This window comes from Neophocaena asiaeorientalis, unplaced genomic scaffold (genome assembly GCF_003031525.2).
Source record: "Neophocaena asiaeorientalis asiaeorientalis breed wild unplaced genomic scaffold, Neophocaena_asiaeorientalis_V1.1 scaffold336, whole genome shotgun sequence".
NCBI lineage: Eukaryota > Metazoa > Chordata > Mammalia > Artiodactyla > Phocoenidae > Neophocaena > Neophocaena asiaeorientalis.
This window is the reverse complement of record NW_020174788.1, coordinates 4,970,778-4,987,546: the sequence shown is the minus strand read 5'-3', so window position 1 is coordinate 4,987,546 and position 16,769 is coordinate 4,970,778. Positions and strand designations below refer to the sequence as shown.

General features: G+C 45.5%; 1 protein-coding gene across 3 annotated transcripts in view; it reads left to right on the top strand.

Moving 5' to 3' along the window:
• Window positions 1-16,769, top strand: part of GRIA1 (glutamate ionotropic receptor AMPA type subunit 1) — a 302,566-nt gene that overhangs the window by 209,383 nt on the left and 76,414 nt on the right. For all 3 annotated transcript variants that reach the window (XM_024760130.1, XM_024760133.1, XM_024760131.1), the window contains one exon: window positions 5,446-5,816. In XM_024760130.1, coding sequence (XP_024615898.1) covers window positions 5,446-5,816 — 371 coding nt within the window. The remainder of the gene's footprint in view (window positions 1-5,445; window positions 5,817-16,769) is intronic.

Genomic DNA, 16,769 nt, shown 5'->3' with positions numbered 1-16,769 from the left:
GCTCAGTCCCTTATGTCTCCCTCAATATGAATTTCTTCCCTGGTGTTGGGGGTAGCCTGGATACAACCAAACGTTCTAGTTACTTGCCCTTTCTAGCACCTTCCATTTCAGCCACACCACCCTGAGTCACTCTATTCTCGAGTCCCCTTCCATTCTGCACCTCTAAAAATCTTACCCTTCCCCCCAAACCTGTATCAGATACTACTTTTTCCAAGATGTCATTTCGTTCTCCCCGTAACAGGTATGGGGAGAACCCTTTTTAACTGTTGTTGCCTTCCTTGTAGAATTTAGCTTCTGCTTCTTTTATGGCTTACCCTGCCTTATATAACAGTTATCTGTGAATAGGGATTGGTCTACTCCATTCACCACACTTGAAATAAGACCACACACAATTGCTATAAAGTCTTCAATAAACTGAAGCATTTTGGAAAAGCCACTGAATGCCCTGAATTGTTTTAAGTGTTTAAGGAATCACTGAGAAGTAAAAGATCTGATCCCTGTCCCCAAGGATTTTAACATTTTATGGGGTAGAAAAGACAATGAGAGAATGGTAAGACAGCAGAGAATCAAGGTTCAAGCAAAAGGCTAATATGAGTGTGTCTAGCCCTCAAGAAAGATGTAGAACTTGAACACGGCCATATTCAAATAGAAAGGCAGCCCAAGAATTTCTAAAGTATAAACTATGGAATGGTGATGGAAATAAGTAAGGTGTGAAAGGAGAATGAGAAAACACTGATGATTTTTGTAGAGGGCTTGGGATGAGTAGTCAGGGATAAAGTCTGAGTAAGAAATGACAAGGGAAAGAGTGTGGATTGATTCAGTGGGCACTGGAAGATCATGAAGGTACTTGAGTAGAGGAACAACAAAAGGCAATGGAAGAAGAATCCTGCCACCACATGCAGGAGAGAGACCACCAGAGCTTCACTCATAGAAATCAAAGCCTCCAGGCTGGGTTTCTGAACAGAAGCATATGCCGAGCCGCAAGCCAGTGTTGAGTTCTGGTCAGGATGAAGCACCCATTTAGGAGGTTTTAAAATCTCATTGTCTCAGATCAAGGCAATAGGAGTCATGATGGCCATGAGAGCCATACAGAGGGAATTCAAAGATGAAAGAAATGGAACAAAGAAAACCCTTTCTAGGAAGGTGGCTTTATGAGATAACCTGGGAAGATGGTTAACGAGTTGAGAAGGGGGACGTGCTTCTACCCTCTCTCCTCCTCTATTGCCTCTCACCTTTGGGAAGCTCCACGGGTGAAAGATAGAGATATGGGTGATTAATGTTGCATCTTGAGGTTGGTTTCCATGGGAACCTCCACCAAGCTCTTAAGGTCATCCCCATGGCAACTACTGTGAACTTTTCACCTCCAACAACATTCATCTTTACCTTCATCCCATGTTCCCTTAGAAAAGGCCTATGATCTGAGCAGAACAATGATATGATTATCCTAAGGGCAAGCCCCCCAGTAGCCAGCCATTAGTCATGGGTCACTGGCTCATCAGTGACAAACCAAAATTACCTCTGGGTGCCTCAACTGCTAGCCCTCCCCTTTCCCCTCACCTCCACAAGGCCTGTCCCTCTGCCCAGTAAAAACTGTATTCTGGGGCTTCCCTGGTGGCGCAGTGGTTGAGAGTCCGCCTGCCGATGCAGGGGACACGGGTTCTCAAAAAAAAAAAAAAAAAAAAAAACTGTATTCTGAAAACTCCACGATGGGCCCAAATGGATGCCCTCTCTGGATTTTCAGTTTGGCTTTCTTTTTCTGCAACGCCCCCTGCAACCGAGGAAGAATAGAGGAGTTTAGGGAAAGCATCTCTCAGCCACAAACGACCAGCAAGATCAGAAAAATTCATTCGGAGGCCTCCAAATCTCTTCGTTCTGTGCCTGTTAAATAGGCTAAGTCAACCAGGGTGTCTCTCACCTTCCTTTTGCTCCCTTTTGCTCTTATCAACAATTACAATAGTAGCACGTCAGCATGTAGTATATGGCAGGCACTATGCTAAATACCCATATTATTTCACTTACTCCTCATAACAACCCCAGAAGGTAGATATGATTATTTACCACATTTTATAAATGAGGACACTGAGACCCGGGGAGATTAGGCAGTTTGGCAAAGGACACAGAGCAGCGTCGGGACATGCAGCCCTGGCTCTTAACGCTGCATGCTGGGACATACTGCCTCTGTAGAAATCACACCATCTGAGCACTGGACTCTAAGGCCACTATTAACTAGTGATGAGAATAGCAACAGCGTCTGCATTCTCAGATGCCACAGGCTGCAAAAGAAATTTCTGCTTCTTGCATGGGTATGGCTTTGTGCCTGATTCTCAGTGACTTTCTTGCCTGTTCCTTGTCTTAATGAAGCAGAAAGAGAGTGAGCTTGGGAGACAGACACCTGGATATGAATTCCGACTCTGCCAGCTTACTGGCTACATGACTCCTGCGAGCCACTGGCCTCCTCCCAAGGGTTACCCCTGAATCCTTTATCCCAGGGCTGGGGTGGCGAGTATTCCCCTAAACAGTGCCTGGCTCAGAGTGAATCTCCATCCCTGATCATTTTCTTCAATTTTTGCTTTTACCTACTGCATCAACACGGTTTACTCTTTTACCCAAGATTTTTTACAGATGTATTTTGTTTGGGGATCTCCTGGGTCAGTAGTTCTCAAAGTCTGGAGCGGCAGCATCACCTGGGAACTTGTTAGAAATGCAAATTCTCAGGTCTCTCCAGACCCAGTGATCTAGCAGTTCTGCCATCTGTGGTTTAAAAAAAAAACCCCAAGGTGCTTTGGACGTGCTGCACGCTCAAGTTTGAGAATCACTGTCGCAAGACATCTGTTTAAGAGAATAATTTTGAGCACCTGTGAAATGCCCACGGGTCACAGTACCCTCACGTATTTGAATTCTTTTGACTCTCACAAAACACTGCTCTCCAATAGATAAAGCAAAAACTATTATGCCTCTTTTTCTAAAGAGGAAATTGACATCCAAAAGGACAGCCATCTCACTCGAGGGCGCGTGGTCAGTGAATCACAAAGCAAAGCGGCCAGGTCTACTTTCCCAGATGAGCATTGCCCTTGACTGATCCTGCAGAGGTCCAGTAACTTCCTCAGGTGCTGGAAATCAACTCCTGAAGCCTCTCAGTCAACATCAAACAAGCTGAAAACACTGCTGCTTTGCACAAACCACCCTTCCTCTCTGGACCTGGGTTTCCTATCTGCAAAATGAGGTCACTGAACTTAAGCATCTCCCGCTGTGTGTGTCTCCTATGCATATGGGTGCCTTTTGAAGACCCTCAGGGGTCCATGGCCAAAGAATTTTGGAAACACTGTATCTACTTACCCCTCTTGGAAATTCTCAGTGCATAGTGGTCTTTTAAAGGTTCTGAGAAGTCTGACCCCAAAGTAGTCTGTTTACATTTGTGTTTATTTTCATGGTATACTTATTAACATCCTTCTAAAAATAATGTTCCGTGGAATCAATCTTGGAACTGCTAAATGAACTAAGCAATGAGATCATGTGGTTTTGTGACATTTTTTCCAGTTCACAGTCCCTTTTATTAACTCACATCTGGAGGCATCAGACAAATCCATTCAATTCCCTTTACCACTTTAGAAGCTCGACATCCACCTCCCTTTTGGGTAACTTGTGGTCGCTCCCTCTAAGTCAGTTCCATGACTTTTCTCCCCCATTCCTTTTCTACCTATGTTAGGTTACAGAGGAAAGAAGAGATATCTTCTTCCTGGCAATGGCTTGTAAGTGTTTGTAAAAAGTATCAAGATTTATGCAATGGGTGTTAGGGAAAAAAAAGATTACTATGAAATACAGATTCAATCCCACATTGCTTTACAGAAAGTTTCTTTCTATAAGTGAGAAACTTAAGTCATTCTAAAGCCAGGCATTTTATTCCATGTAAAAGGCCTTCTCAAAGATCTCAGCCAATGAGAGTAACCACAGGAAATCTTTCCTAAGCAACACCAGCCGGCAGCTGGGCGGGGCCGGAGTCTGCGCAGCATCTGTCCCCAGCCTCACATCTGGACTGTTACACAGCATCATAAGAGAAAGCCATCCGCCTCCAACAGACTTGCACAGACATGCCTCTCATTTCAAAAATGAATGTCATGGCATCTGTCCATGGAACCGTGTTAGGTTTCCAGGATCTCTTGATCTCAGGCCAAGAGAGCAGTGGATTTTACAGCAGAGATGCCAGTGCCTCTGCCATTAGGCAGAGGTAGGAAAGACAGAAGAGCAAGGCTGGTGACTCCACATGCCGGATGCACAAAGATGAACATTTCTTGCAACCATTTTATGTTTATCTACATGAATTTTTAAAACTGAGTTATTTGTGCACTTCTTAGCAGTCTCCTTGAAAAAAAAATAAATTGTGATACTACTTTACTTTCTCTCTGCCAGAGAGAAACTACTTTCCTCACATGATTCCCTTCTCTGGGAATGTATTCTGTACCCGAGCAACCTGTTGAAATCCTACTCTCACTTCAGTGCCAATTTACATGTCACCTCTCTGATGGCGCAGTCCCTGATCTCCCCAGCCAGAATTAATTCCTTCCTGACCTCCTGTGGCATTTTGTATCTCTTAGACAGCATGCCTCCAGTCTATAGACTGGAAAATTTTGTGTGTGTGTACTAATCTCGCCTACTAGTTTGTAATTCCCTGAGTGTAGAGACCACAGCTTCCCTTCCAGCCTAGGGCTTATGCATAATAAGCACCCAGTAAATATTTACTGAGTTAAATTTGCCTTCACTTGTTAGCCAGGGCTGTCTTGGTTGCAGGTAAAAGAAGCCCAACTCAAACTGGCTTAAGCAAACAGACTGATTGGATCATGTTCCTGAGGACAAACAAAAGAGTATATTGACATATGATCCTAGGGAGTCCAGGGTAAGCCCTGAATTAAGGCTGACTCAAATTATGTCATCATGGATCATCTCTCACTCTGACTTTCAGGGCTCATGCTCATTAAAGAGACTTGGGTCCTGTGCCATCCTTGAATGAACCATTCTGGCCAGGGGAGTAGTGTACACCGATGGCCAAACCTGGGTGATATGCCTCACCTCATAACCAGGGTGATCAGTCCCATTTGAACCAGGAGGACTGAGCGTGGGGCAGTAGTTCTTCCAGAGGAAGAAGGCATGGCTGCTGGGCAGGCAAAAAATAACAGATATATGACAGCCCCTTCCATAAGGTGGGGAAGACGCCCCGAACAATTAGAACTGTCAAAGAATGGGATAATCTCTCCTGTGAGATACTGAGCCGATCATCCATTCACCATAAATATTTTATAGAGAGTAGGAGGGTTTGGACTTCTAAGGTTCTTTCCAACTCTCACATCCTTTAAGATTACAAAAGAATATTCACAGTGAAGAGAAAAATAAGAGAACAGAGAGCTGCTGAACTCAAGGGCGTCTCTTTTGTGTTTTTTTTTTTTTTTGCAGAGAGCAGATGTGGCCGTGGCCCCTTTAACTATCACCTTGGTCCGGGAAGAGGTGATAGATTTCTCCAAACCATTTATGAGTTTGGGGATCTCCATCATGATAAAAAAGCCACAGAAGTCCAAGCCAGGGGTCTTCTCCTTCCTGGATCCTTTGGCTTATGAGATTTGGATGTGTATTGTTTTCGCCTACATTGGAGTGAGTGTTGTCCTTTTCCTGGTCAGCCGCTTCAGCCCCTACGAATGGCACAGTGAAGAGTTTGAGGAAGGGCGGGACCAGACAACCAGTGACCAGTCCAATGAGTTTGGGATATTCAACAGCTTGTGGTTCTCCTTGGGAGCCTTCATGCAGCAAGGATGTGACATTTCTCCAAGGTGAGTCAGCTCTTCTCAACCCCTTTGCTCAATGCCATATATATAGGAAAATACAAATACTGGGAAATCAAGGGTGGGAATTTTTTCCAGACTTTATAGTATTCGGTTTTTCAACTATGCTTTACTGTCAGCTGTCCGTTGCATGCTGTGGAGTATATGGACAAGTCCTGTGCCTTGATCAGTTCTATCTGCTATCTGGGTGATGTGCTCTGTCAAGATGAACAGGCATAATCATGACTCTAATGTTCTGGAGCCGAAAGGTACAGAGAAAGGACGGGGGACAGTATGGTACAACTAACATTTGTTGAGAACCTACCACATACAGTAAGCAAGGTTTTGAGTCCTCTACATGCCTTATTTCATTGAATCTTTGCAGAAGCATTAGGTGGGATTCTATCTCCTTTTACAAATGAGGGACCACAGAAATGCTGAATATCTTTCCAAGGTTACACAGCTAATAGCTAGGTGAGTCAAGATTCAACCCCCATCCTGAACTATTTCCGAGGGGGTAGAAGGAGCACTGAATTATGAGTGGGTTCTCACTCTGGTTCTAGCACTTTCTGTGTGTCTCTGGACAAGTCACCTGGCCCTTGTAGACCTTGGTTTCTTCATCTTTAAGAGAAAATGGGTCTTCTTTTCTTGGTTCTGAGAAAGATCTTGGAAATAATCTAGTTCCAACGGTGATGTAAATTTGGTTCTTACGGTTGGAAAATGAAGTTTCTTAGAAATGCCTCAGACATCATACTGAGAGTACTGGGGTGACCAAATCAGTGAGGTTTCAGCCCCCACAGGAGACATGAGTGGCGCCATTTTTGTCTGTTTTACGTATTGGGCTTGTGAATACAATTCCTTTTGAAAAAATGGAACAGAAAGGAAAGGAGAGGGGAGGGAAAGGAAGGGGAGGGAAGGGGAGGGGAAGCGAGGGGAGGGGAGGGGAGGGGAAAGAAGGAGGCAGGGAGGGAGGAAGAAGGAAAAGTGGAATGGAGAGGGGAAACAAGAAATCTGAAAACTACCAACCTACACCAATTCCCAAATTTACTGACCCCCTTTCTGTCTTTGTGTGTAACGTTCTTTCAACTACATTCTGGAAAGTTCATGTCACAAATCATGTCACAAATAAATAAGTGCTGACTGTATTTCCTTTTACAGTTGCTTAATGTCGATGAGCTCTTTAATCAGTAGGCAGTCGCTTATAGATACCAAGCTTCTAAAGCACGCAGGGAGGCATGGCTTAGAATCGGGCTGCATGAATAGATCTGCACACACTCTCACTTCCTGGGGGCGTAACTGCATAAATACCAAGGCCTCACAGACACGTCCTGGAGGCATCTTTACCACCTGGTTCGCATTTGGGTGTCAGCGAGGACCAATATTCCTAAGTGGCAATGGGATAAAATCTTCCTAAGGAGCTTCCCTCAGGACTCATTTTGCCTGCTGTATAATTTAGACTGTCTCATCGTTCACCATTATACTCTTGTTTTTCTTTAAATAAGAAGACAGTCGGGGGGGTTGCGTGGGAGAAGAGGTGTGAGACTGGATGCCTGGCCAGTACTGGCAAACACATGGTAAAGAGCAGAGACAACCAAGAAGGGGAAGGGCTTGCTTAAAAATAACTCAGGCCAGTAGGTAAACAATGGGAAGAAATGATTCTTCACTACTCAGTATAATGGGCCATCCTAACATGCATGTGTCTGAAAAGACCCCTGGGCTTGTTTTTTCTCCTTTATTTCCTTCATGGCTGGGCATCTTACCCGCTAATGGCACCCCTGTGGACTGACCTCAGGCTGTGTTTTCACACTCCTCACCATTCTTCCTGAAGTCTCAAGTCAGTGACCCACAAACTGAATCCTCTACCGGGCATGTTTCTGTGTAACCTGCACAGTTTGGCAATGATGGTCCAAAACTGAGTGGCAGCTGCCCTCCTGAGCTGATGCGTGTATTCCCCACTTGACCACGGCCCCCAGGTGATCAGCTTCATTCCTGTGTGACTCAGCTGCCCCTGAAAGGGTATGTGCGTTTGTGACTTCTGACTAGAAGAGTATTTTCAAACTGTGTTTCCAGGACTCCTGAGGGTTCCACGAGGCTACTTTGGAATTGACCTAGAGGTGACCAAACAGGAAACCCAAGCCGCCTTCCTTCCCATTTTTAATAAAACAACTCCGCTCTATGCTTCTGTATTTTCACCAGTAAAATGGGAAACAACCCTAGTATTGTTGTGAGGTTTAAAAGAGACTGATACATATAGAACCCATAACACAGTATCCAGCCAGCACACAGGAAGCACAACAAAAGAGAAGCTATTTTCAATTCTTTTTATCGATTTTCTATATTGGACTTCTGCTAAACTTCACTAGAAGAAAGGGTGCCACTGCTCACACTGATTGAAAAGCCACTGGACCTCTCTCTTCTGGGGAAGTCCACGGACAAAGCAGAACGGTGGTTCACTCCTGAGACCAGCAATACCTGTATTTCTGAGGCTCCCCCTCAGAGGGACTGGGAGGAAGGATTTTGGATTTAGGGGTCTGACAGGCAGAGAAGAGTCTACCTGGCAGAAAAAGGAGTTTTATCCACTTGAGATGGACTCTTGCTTACCACGCCTAGCTCAGCCAATTCCAGCACTTAGGGACCTGCATAAACCCCGCTAAGAGTCGGAATATGCATCACAGCATTTGTTGGGAATATATGCTAAAGAGAAAAGGTACATACTTCACCTCACTAGGGCCAGACAAAAACACAAGGATGCTAGGACAGTGATGAGAACCAGAGCCAAGCAGACAAGCGCAAACACCAGTGGAAGCTTTTGTTGTTGTTGTTTACATATTTCCTGATGAAGTCAACAAAGTTTCATGAGCCTCTGATATGCATAGCACTAGACACACTGGGGCTACAGCAGGAGGTATTTTTAAGGGCTTTTTATACTCAAACATCTTCTCAAATAAGCTTCAATTAATTGTTCTTGCTATTTACTAATAGAATATATCATAAATCCTCACAAATTTAGAACTTGGGGGATTAAGTTCCACCTAAATTGCATGTATCTGCATGCATACACAAGTAGCTTTATCTTTTCTTAATCTCATCAATATTTATATTAAAGTCTATTAACCAAGACAACGAAATGTGGCCAGATGTGGTTGTCTGCAAGTAACGCAATAATCTGACCAGAGTAACATGAACAGTTAGAGAGTTATCTTTCTTATAAGGAGAGTGGAGGCAGACAGTGGTTCATGGTTCAGTGAAATCGGGGTCTGCTGTGCTATGGTTGCCCCAGCCTTTTCTCATGTGCCCAAAATGGCGGCTCCCAGATGTCACGTCCATGTTCAAGCAGCAAGAGGGGGAAAAAGTACTGCAGCCAGTTCCGTCTCTTTGGATCAGGAAACCACTTAACAATATACTCCCCACCCCAAGCGGACATCTCCTTCTGTCTATCTCATTAGTCAGAACAGTGGCCCACAATCACTTCTAGTGACAAGGAAGGTGGAAATGGCAAGAATTACGTTTTTTAGCCTCTAAAATGGAAGGGGTTGGAATGGATGTTGGTGAGTCAACCGGCAGCACCGGCCACAGCACCCAAGTCAATGTTTTGTTCACCAGCACCATGAATAGATAAAATAATACGTAAATAGCACCTTCAGTGATATATGCCAGTAAACGCTGCTGATTTGCTTTCAAGATTCTTCTCTCCTCCCTTTAAAATGTTTCTATGAGAAATTGTTTTCATACAGCCTATTTTAACATTCAAAGTTAAAATTCAATTGAGCTATGGTCACAAATTACAACTTTTTTCATTAGGTTGATGGTAAGATATTAAGAATGCCATCCATGAGTTGCCTTTGCAGGCCTGTGTCTTGTGCCCAAAGACCTATTTTTAATAGATACTTTAGATTTCTTTTTTCAGGGACAGGAACATTTTGAGAAGGGATATCTTAAAGGAAGGGCAAAAATCATCCCAGGCAAAATTTATCTTTAGTTCCCCCAACTTTCCTTTCTGTAGCTTTTGACCCTATTTGTGGCCAATGTCATTCATTTATTCAACAGATATTACTAATTGCCCATGAGGTGCAGCACGGGGTGCTGGGTGCCGAGGATGTGAAGATATACTGATGATGGAGCATGGGGGGGGGCGGGAGTCTTTCCCTCAAGGTGACGGCAGGTACAGCGGTATAAGACAGACGTTACATAAACGATTGTGAATGTATAAACTGTGATGCACTGTGAATAAAATGAATCTTCCGTAGCACTAGATGATAAAGGAAGTGGAATTAAAGGGGACTGACTTAGGGTGTTCTGAGAAAGTTCCTCCAAGGAGCAGACACGTAAGAAGGAGCTAAGCTTACACAGAGCTGTATTATTAGAGAAGTAGGCAGAGGCCAGACCGCGCCGTGGCCATAGTATAGATTTAAAGTTTTACTCTAAATGCAATGGGAAGGCACTGGAGAGTTTTAAGCGAGGGAAGGATTGATTTACATGCTGTAATACTCCTCTGGGGAGCTATGAGGAAAATGAATTAAAGCAGAGAATAGTCAAGAGTGGAAACAGAGGGACCAAGCAATAGGTTCTCACGTCTGTCTAGGGGCAATTACAGTGATGGAAATTATGATGGGCATGGAGATGGATTAGTGGTCTACTCTGAAACTAGAATTGACAGCCCCTGCTGATAGACTGGATGTTTGAAGGGGAGGCGAGGGAAAAGTCAATGGTGTCTCCAAGAGGTAGGGAGCAGTTGGAAAACATGGCACCACAATTCCAGAGACCTTTAGGTCTGGCTCCGATCATGAGAATGATCTAGTTCATCCATCCCGTTACAGATGAGAAAACTGAGGCTCCAAAGGGGAAAGGGATTTTCTCTAAGGTCACCAAGGCAATGCCTCTGGCCTGTTGCCGCCCAGTCCAGTGCTGCCTACCCTGCAGTCTCATCCCAGGCTCCACTGCCTGCAAGTGAACTAACAGTGAGCCTTTCAACTCTTTATTCCCACGGACCCTACCTCCCCTTTGGCTTCTACTTTGCTGGGATTGGATGACCTTAGTAAGGAAAAGGAGAGGGGTTTGGAAGGTCCTAGGGGAAGAGAGGAAAATGGGAAATTATGATTTCAGCTTTCAGAACTCTTGTATTCCTGATCTTAGAATGTGACAGAATGTATGATAATTATTTCCACCTAGCAGAGATAATTACTCTCAGCGAGAAGAATTCTAAAGCAGGGAAGTGATAGCACTTTGGAGGTCTCTGGGAACCCTCTACCACAGCCCCTGCCCCAGTTAATGTGCTTGTGGAGGGCCCTGAGACTGATTCACCATGGGAACAGAGTAGCCAGTGAACAGAGCTGATAAACAATGGCAGCCTGACCTTCACATTCACACAGAACTTTCACAGCAACCAGCATGACAGTGCATGGAGGGGTGATGAGGAACCTCCCCTTTCCACCTCCTGTTCTCCCTGCTTCCCTCCCAGAGATTGGCATGGAAACGCCTTCCCCTTTCCCATATTGATGTAACTGGAGTGTTGCAGGGGAAAGAAGGGGGGTAAACATTCAGGGAAGTTGACGGAAGCAGCCTGAATGTGTGAAATAGTTTATCTTTAGAAAGCATAATCCTCATTCAGTACACAGATTCACTGCTGCAAGGAACAGAGTCATAAGGATGTGTGCACAGCGATGATGCAAGAAATGTGTGTTAGACGCTTTCGGTCTTGGGACCAGGTATGAGGGTTTCTGCTGGGACCCCTGCGTCAGAATCACCTGGGATGTCTGTAAGAATGCAGATTTCCAGGCCCCGCCCTAGGTCCATGGGATTGGAAATTCTGCAGTTGGAGAGAGAAATACACATTTCACAAGCCCTCCCCTTCCCCCAGGGCAGCTGGGCATTAAAGTCTGAAAGCCATTGAACTAGGAGGTTGTTCAGGGAACACAGGTTAGAAGTGTAAGAAGTAAGGTCCATGGGGCAGCCTGAAATCGTACCAGTCAACCGCAGCCAACACCGAGCCCAGGATCTGCCTGATCGCTGCCCTGTGGTGTGCTACCTGCCAGGGGAGTGAGGCCCTGGGCATGGCCACTGAGGGCAGAAGACTTGCCGGGACCCTGCTGCCCCTGCAGGCCAGGCTACCAGGAGGAGTTCACAGAGGATTCACCGCAGTACATTCCCCCTGATGGCGTCCCCCTCGCCATGAACAGGTACCGCAGCTGTGACAGGGGTGATTTGTGCAGGGACAGTGTGTCCCTCATCACTGGGGGACTCCAGCTCAGTGCCTCCTTCCTTTTCAACTTTAACCGTCTGCTACCTGATGGCGAGACCCACAGCCAGGCTCTGATACTGAGCAGTTTTGCAGACCATGGGGAAGCACAGGAGTAGACGCTTCAGAGCCTGTGCAAGCCAGATGGAAATATTCAAAGGAAGGCAGTGACAGGAGGGTAAAAGCTTTGCTGGACATGCAAATGAAAAGTATCATTTTCTGCCTCTCAGCCACCAGCAAGGGGGAAGTCAAATTGTTCTCCCTTTCTCTCTAGATTGCTGTGGAAGTCAGTTTAATTGTAGGAGAGAGGTTTTTTTCCCTCCAAAATCACAATAAGCAAACATTCAGAAAGTGTTTCCCAGAGCCAAAAGGGATGTTCGGGACCATTTATTCTCTCCTTAAATGTTTATTTAGCACCTGTTATATGGCAGGCATGGTTCAGGATGCTATGGGAGACACCACCGAAGAAAGCCGACAAAAACCCCTCCTAGAGCTTACTTTCTAGGGAGAGAAGGTAGGCAATAAACAAAATAAAATGTAGGCAACACCCCCATCCCAATTCGATAGGTGAAGCTTCTGGCTTACAGGGAGGGAAAGGGACTTAGGCAAGGTCACACAGATAACCAGCATACGTTCAGTAACACAAAAACAGGGGTCAGCTAGGAGCTGTGCTGAACTGGGCATGCCTGTGTCAGCTAAAAAGGGGCTGCTCCCACTCAGCCCTGGACAGTCACTGCCAGGAGAACTCTGCAGATGAAACCAGAGCACACCTAGACTCAGCTTGTGGGTCATCAGCTGGGGACCCCTGGAAGAATGCTGGGGAGTATAAAACACCACTGTGCCTTTAATGCATTTAGGCACACTTGGAATATCATATTTATGGATTTTTTTAAAAGGAATTCTCCTCTCCCCCACAGGCCTCATTTTTGGTTCGAAGGATAAAAAACTGATTGCTATGTTCTTCTTTCCTTTCACATATCTTGGAAAATCCAGGCCATGAATAGGGCTGCACTAAAAGAAAGACAGTCCCCACAACTCTATATCCAGAAAGGCCCGTCTACATCTTCCTGGGATCTACATTTTCCTAGAGAGAACCCCCTCTTTTTTTTTTTTTTTTTTTGCTGCGTTGGGTCTTCGTTGTTGCACGCGGGCTTTCTCTAGTTGTGGTGAGAGGGGGCTACTCTTGGTTGCAGTGTGCGGGCTTCTCATTGCGGTGGATTCTCTTGTTGTGGAGCACGGGCTCTAGGCGCACGGGCTTCAGTAGTTGTGGCACGTGGGCTCAGTAGTTGTGGCTCGCAGGCTCTAGAGCACAGGCTCAGTAGTTGTAGCACATGGGCTTAGTTGCTCCGCGGCATGTGAGATCTCCCCGGACCAGGGCTTGAACCCGTGTCACCTGCAATGGCAGGTGGATTCTTAACCACTGCGCCACCAGGGAAGCCCCCCACCCCCATTTCTTTTTAAACCCTCTCTGGAAATATAGCATCTGAGATCCAGAGACCCAACTGTTCACCTGGAAAGAAGTACTGAGTTCTAAAAATGGAAAAATGAAAGCATAATTAATTGATGAGGGATGTATGCTCAGAGTCCTATGGGGAGCCTGATGGTTTTGAATATGAGTTAAGTACCACCATCCAACTGTGGCAAATGAATACCTCTATGCCAGCCTGTGTTCAAGCAAGATCATAGGTGAATGAAGCCCAAGTAGCTAGCAGAAAATAACGCATTCCACTAACACAGAAACGACAGACCTACATGATGACAGTCACCTTGTGTATCCGGTGGCTTAAGGAGAAAGGACCTTAAAATGAGGAGGCGCAGTGGCTGCTGAGAGCAGAATGGAGCCCTTCCCAAGGGGGGAAACAGGAGCAGCTGTGTCACAGGCAGCGGGCCCACAGGGTTGGAGGGGGTGGTAAAAGATCTTACAAAGAAGCTCAGTCTCAGTCTACTAGCCCACTGGGTGAGTCGCTTCCCCTCTCTGTCCCACTTTCCCCTCTTCAAAATGGGAGCAAGATGGTTCCTGGTATGTCCCCAGCTCCCATCTAAGGCTAGTGCCCCTTGGATTCCCAGGTCCAGCCAAGGCTCTAGCCAAGCCAGATTGTGCTTCATTCTGTTTCCCCAGTCCCAGGCTGCCTTTATAGCCTTGTCATTCCCTCTATTTGGAGCACCCTCTCCCATCTTCCCCCCTCAGTGACCCTCCCTTTTGCCTTCCCTCCCAAGTCCAATTACTCCCCAGAAGCTATGCTTTGCAGTAATAGTTATAGCTTGAACTCGGGAATAGGCCTGCCTGCAGCTGAATCCTAGCTCTGCCACTTACTGGCTACGTAAGCGTGGGAAAATAACTTCTCTGCGCCACAGTTTCTTCTTCTGGAAAATGGATAACAAAAATACCTACTTCAAAGGGATAGTCTAGATGACGTAATGCGTGGAAAGCTCTGCCTTGGCTGAAGCACAAATGGTAAATGCTATTGACATAGTTGTTGCTGTCGCCATGGTCACCTGAATCTCTCCGAGGGCATCTTATATCTTCAATCCTCAGCTACCATTGCCCATTTCTGTTTCTTATCAAAACACATACTGGAAAACTTATCTCTGCCGCTCATCCAGAATCTGACACGGGGTGTTGTGTGTTCTAAGTACTCAACACATGTTTGTTGAATGAATACATGCACTTTCACAAGTAGCCTTCTAAGGACCATGTCATATTCTGCACTTAATGAAGAGAAAGCAACCTAAGAGAGAGAATTTGTGGCTGTCACTAACTACCTGTGTAACATGGGGCAACTCAGTCCTGGTATTTCAATGAATGTGGAGGAAAAGCAGGAAGAATTGGAGGAAAGGAAGTTAAATAGACCAACCTAGAAAACAAAGTTCCCGGTCATCCTAGTGTTGCCAGTTACCCCACTTTTCAGGAACATTCTACTCTTCTCTTTGCTGGGAAAACAGTAGTAATAATCACTTAGTTTGTTGCACCTACTATGTATCAGGCACTCTCGTAAGTGTCATACGATGTTACCTCTAATCATCGTGACATCCTCTGCTCAGGGACATCAACATCATTTTATAGATGAGAAAACTGCGGCTGAGAGCAATTAATCCCCTTGTTCATGGTTACCCAGCAGAGCTGCGATTATAACCTATGTCTATTGGATTCAAAGACTCGTGATTTATCTTTGACACACCGTTGTCTTCCATGACCAAAAATCTTCTGAAGGTCCCTTAGGGCTCCCTGTGGATTGTTAGAATTCATGGAAGTAAAAAGCATCCTTTTTCTTCTGTAGGGTTCCCTAACTTTTTTTTTAACAGACCTTTGTTGCTTTGGGTTTTCTTCCATTAATATTCCTTACAGTATCTTTGTCCTTAAAAGCCATCTCCTGGGGAAGAAGAGGTAAGCCCCTAGGAGTGCGCTCTGCCCCAACCAGAGTGTGTGCAGCACGGCCAGCTGGGTGAGGCAGATGGTGAAACCGACAAGAGCAAAGATGCAACTGGTGCCGCTCTGGAGAGGCCAACCTCTTGGTTTCAGCTGGGAGGTGACTGTGGATACAGGGTAGATTCCACAGTCAGAGCTAAAATCTGGAGAGGGCATATTTTTACCTGTAGTGCTTTAGACATAAATGGAGGGGCGGAAAGGCAGAAAGGATTACAAATGGCCTTAAAATTATGGTCCATCTGGAGGCCACACATTTATCCTATAGAAATGATTGTGCAAATGTTGCAAGATGCATGTATAAGGATTTTCATTTCACTGCTGTTTTAAAAAGTTAGAAGTAGCCCACTGACCATCAACTGAAAAATGTGATGGTTCATCATCCAATGGAACACAATGCATCTGTTTAGGTGGATGAACAAGGATGCCTGTGCTACTTCGTAAAGATCTTCAGAATTGCATAGCCTGGATCATAATGGGAATAATGGGTTCTCATCCCACCGGTCCCAAATTATAGGCTCTTTTCACTGCACCCTGCTGCCTCTTTGGAACACAGGGAACTAGGGGAATGTGTCACTGAGGACTAAACTCTGTGGTATGTAGAGTTGAAGCTAGATTTTTTTCTGAGAAAGGAAATATTAGTGTGGGTTGTAGTGAAAAGAGACCTCTGGGAAGCATTGGACTGTGGCTTGAAAAATGAGATAAGATTTTCTACAAAAGCAAGAGAAATGAAGAGGGAAATCTCTGGTGAGGGAATCACTGTGAGCAAAGGTACTGAAGCAGGCATATGCTGAGCCAGGGGACCTGTCAATCAAGGTCATCCCTAGAGACTCATTAGCCACGGGTTTGGAGCTCACAAGGTTTAATGATACATTCAATACCATGACTCTGGGGGCCCTATAACCTGTTGTATAGGCATTAGAGTGTCACCCAAGAAACACAGACTCTAAAATGGGCAATGTTGGGCCAGTTCTTTGGTTGCTGCCAGGAAGTAACTCCCTGCTCCCTGTGGAGCACCTTTATTGATTGGTGTTAAGGCTTGGTCCACCATGGATGGAACCGTGTCAGCCAGGGTCTAATTTCTGGAATTCAGAGGATTCTGGCACTCAGGAAGTCCCTGCCACTGCTGTTGCCAGGTTATTTATCTCCTGAGCAGCAGACAGAAGAAGCTGTCAGGCAGAAAGGTACTTCCCTTCTGTGGAAGTCTGGCTAGGCACTCACATGGTATTCATCTCCCCTTTCATGCCCTGTTCTCTGTGTAGGTCCCCACTCTGAGAATGGGGAGAGAGAATGAAGAAGGAGT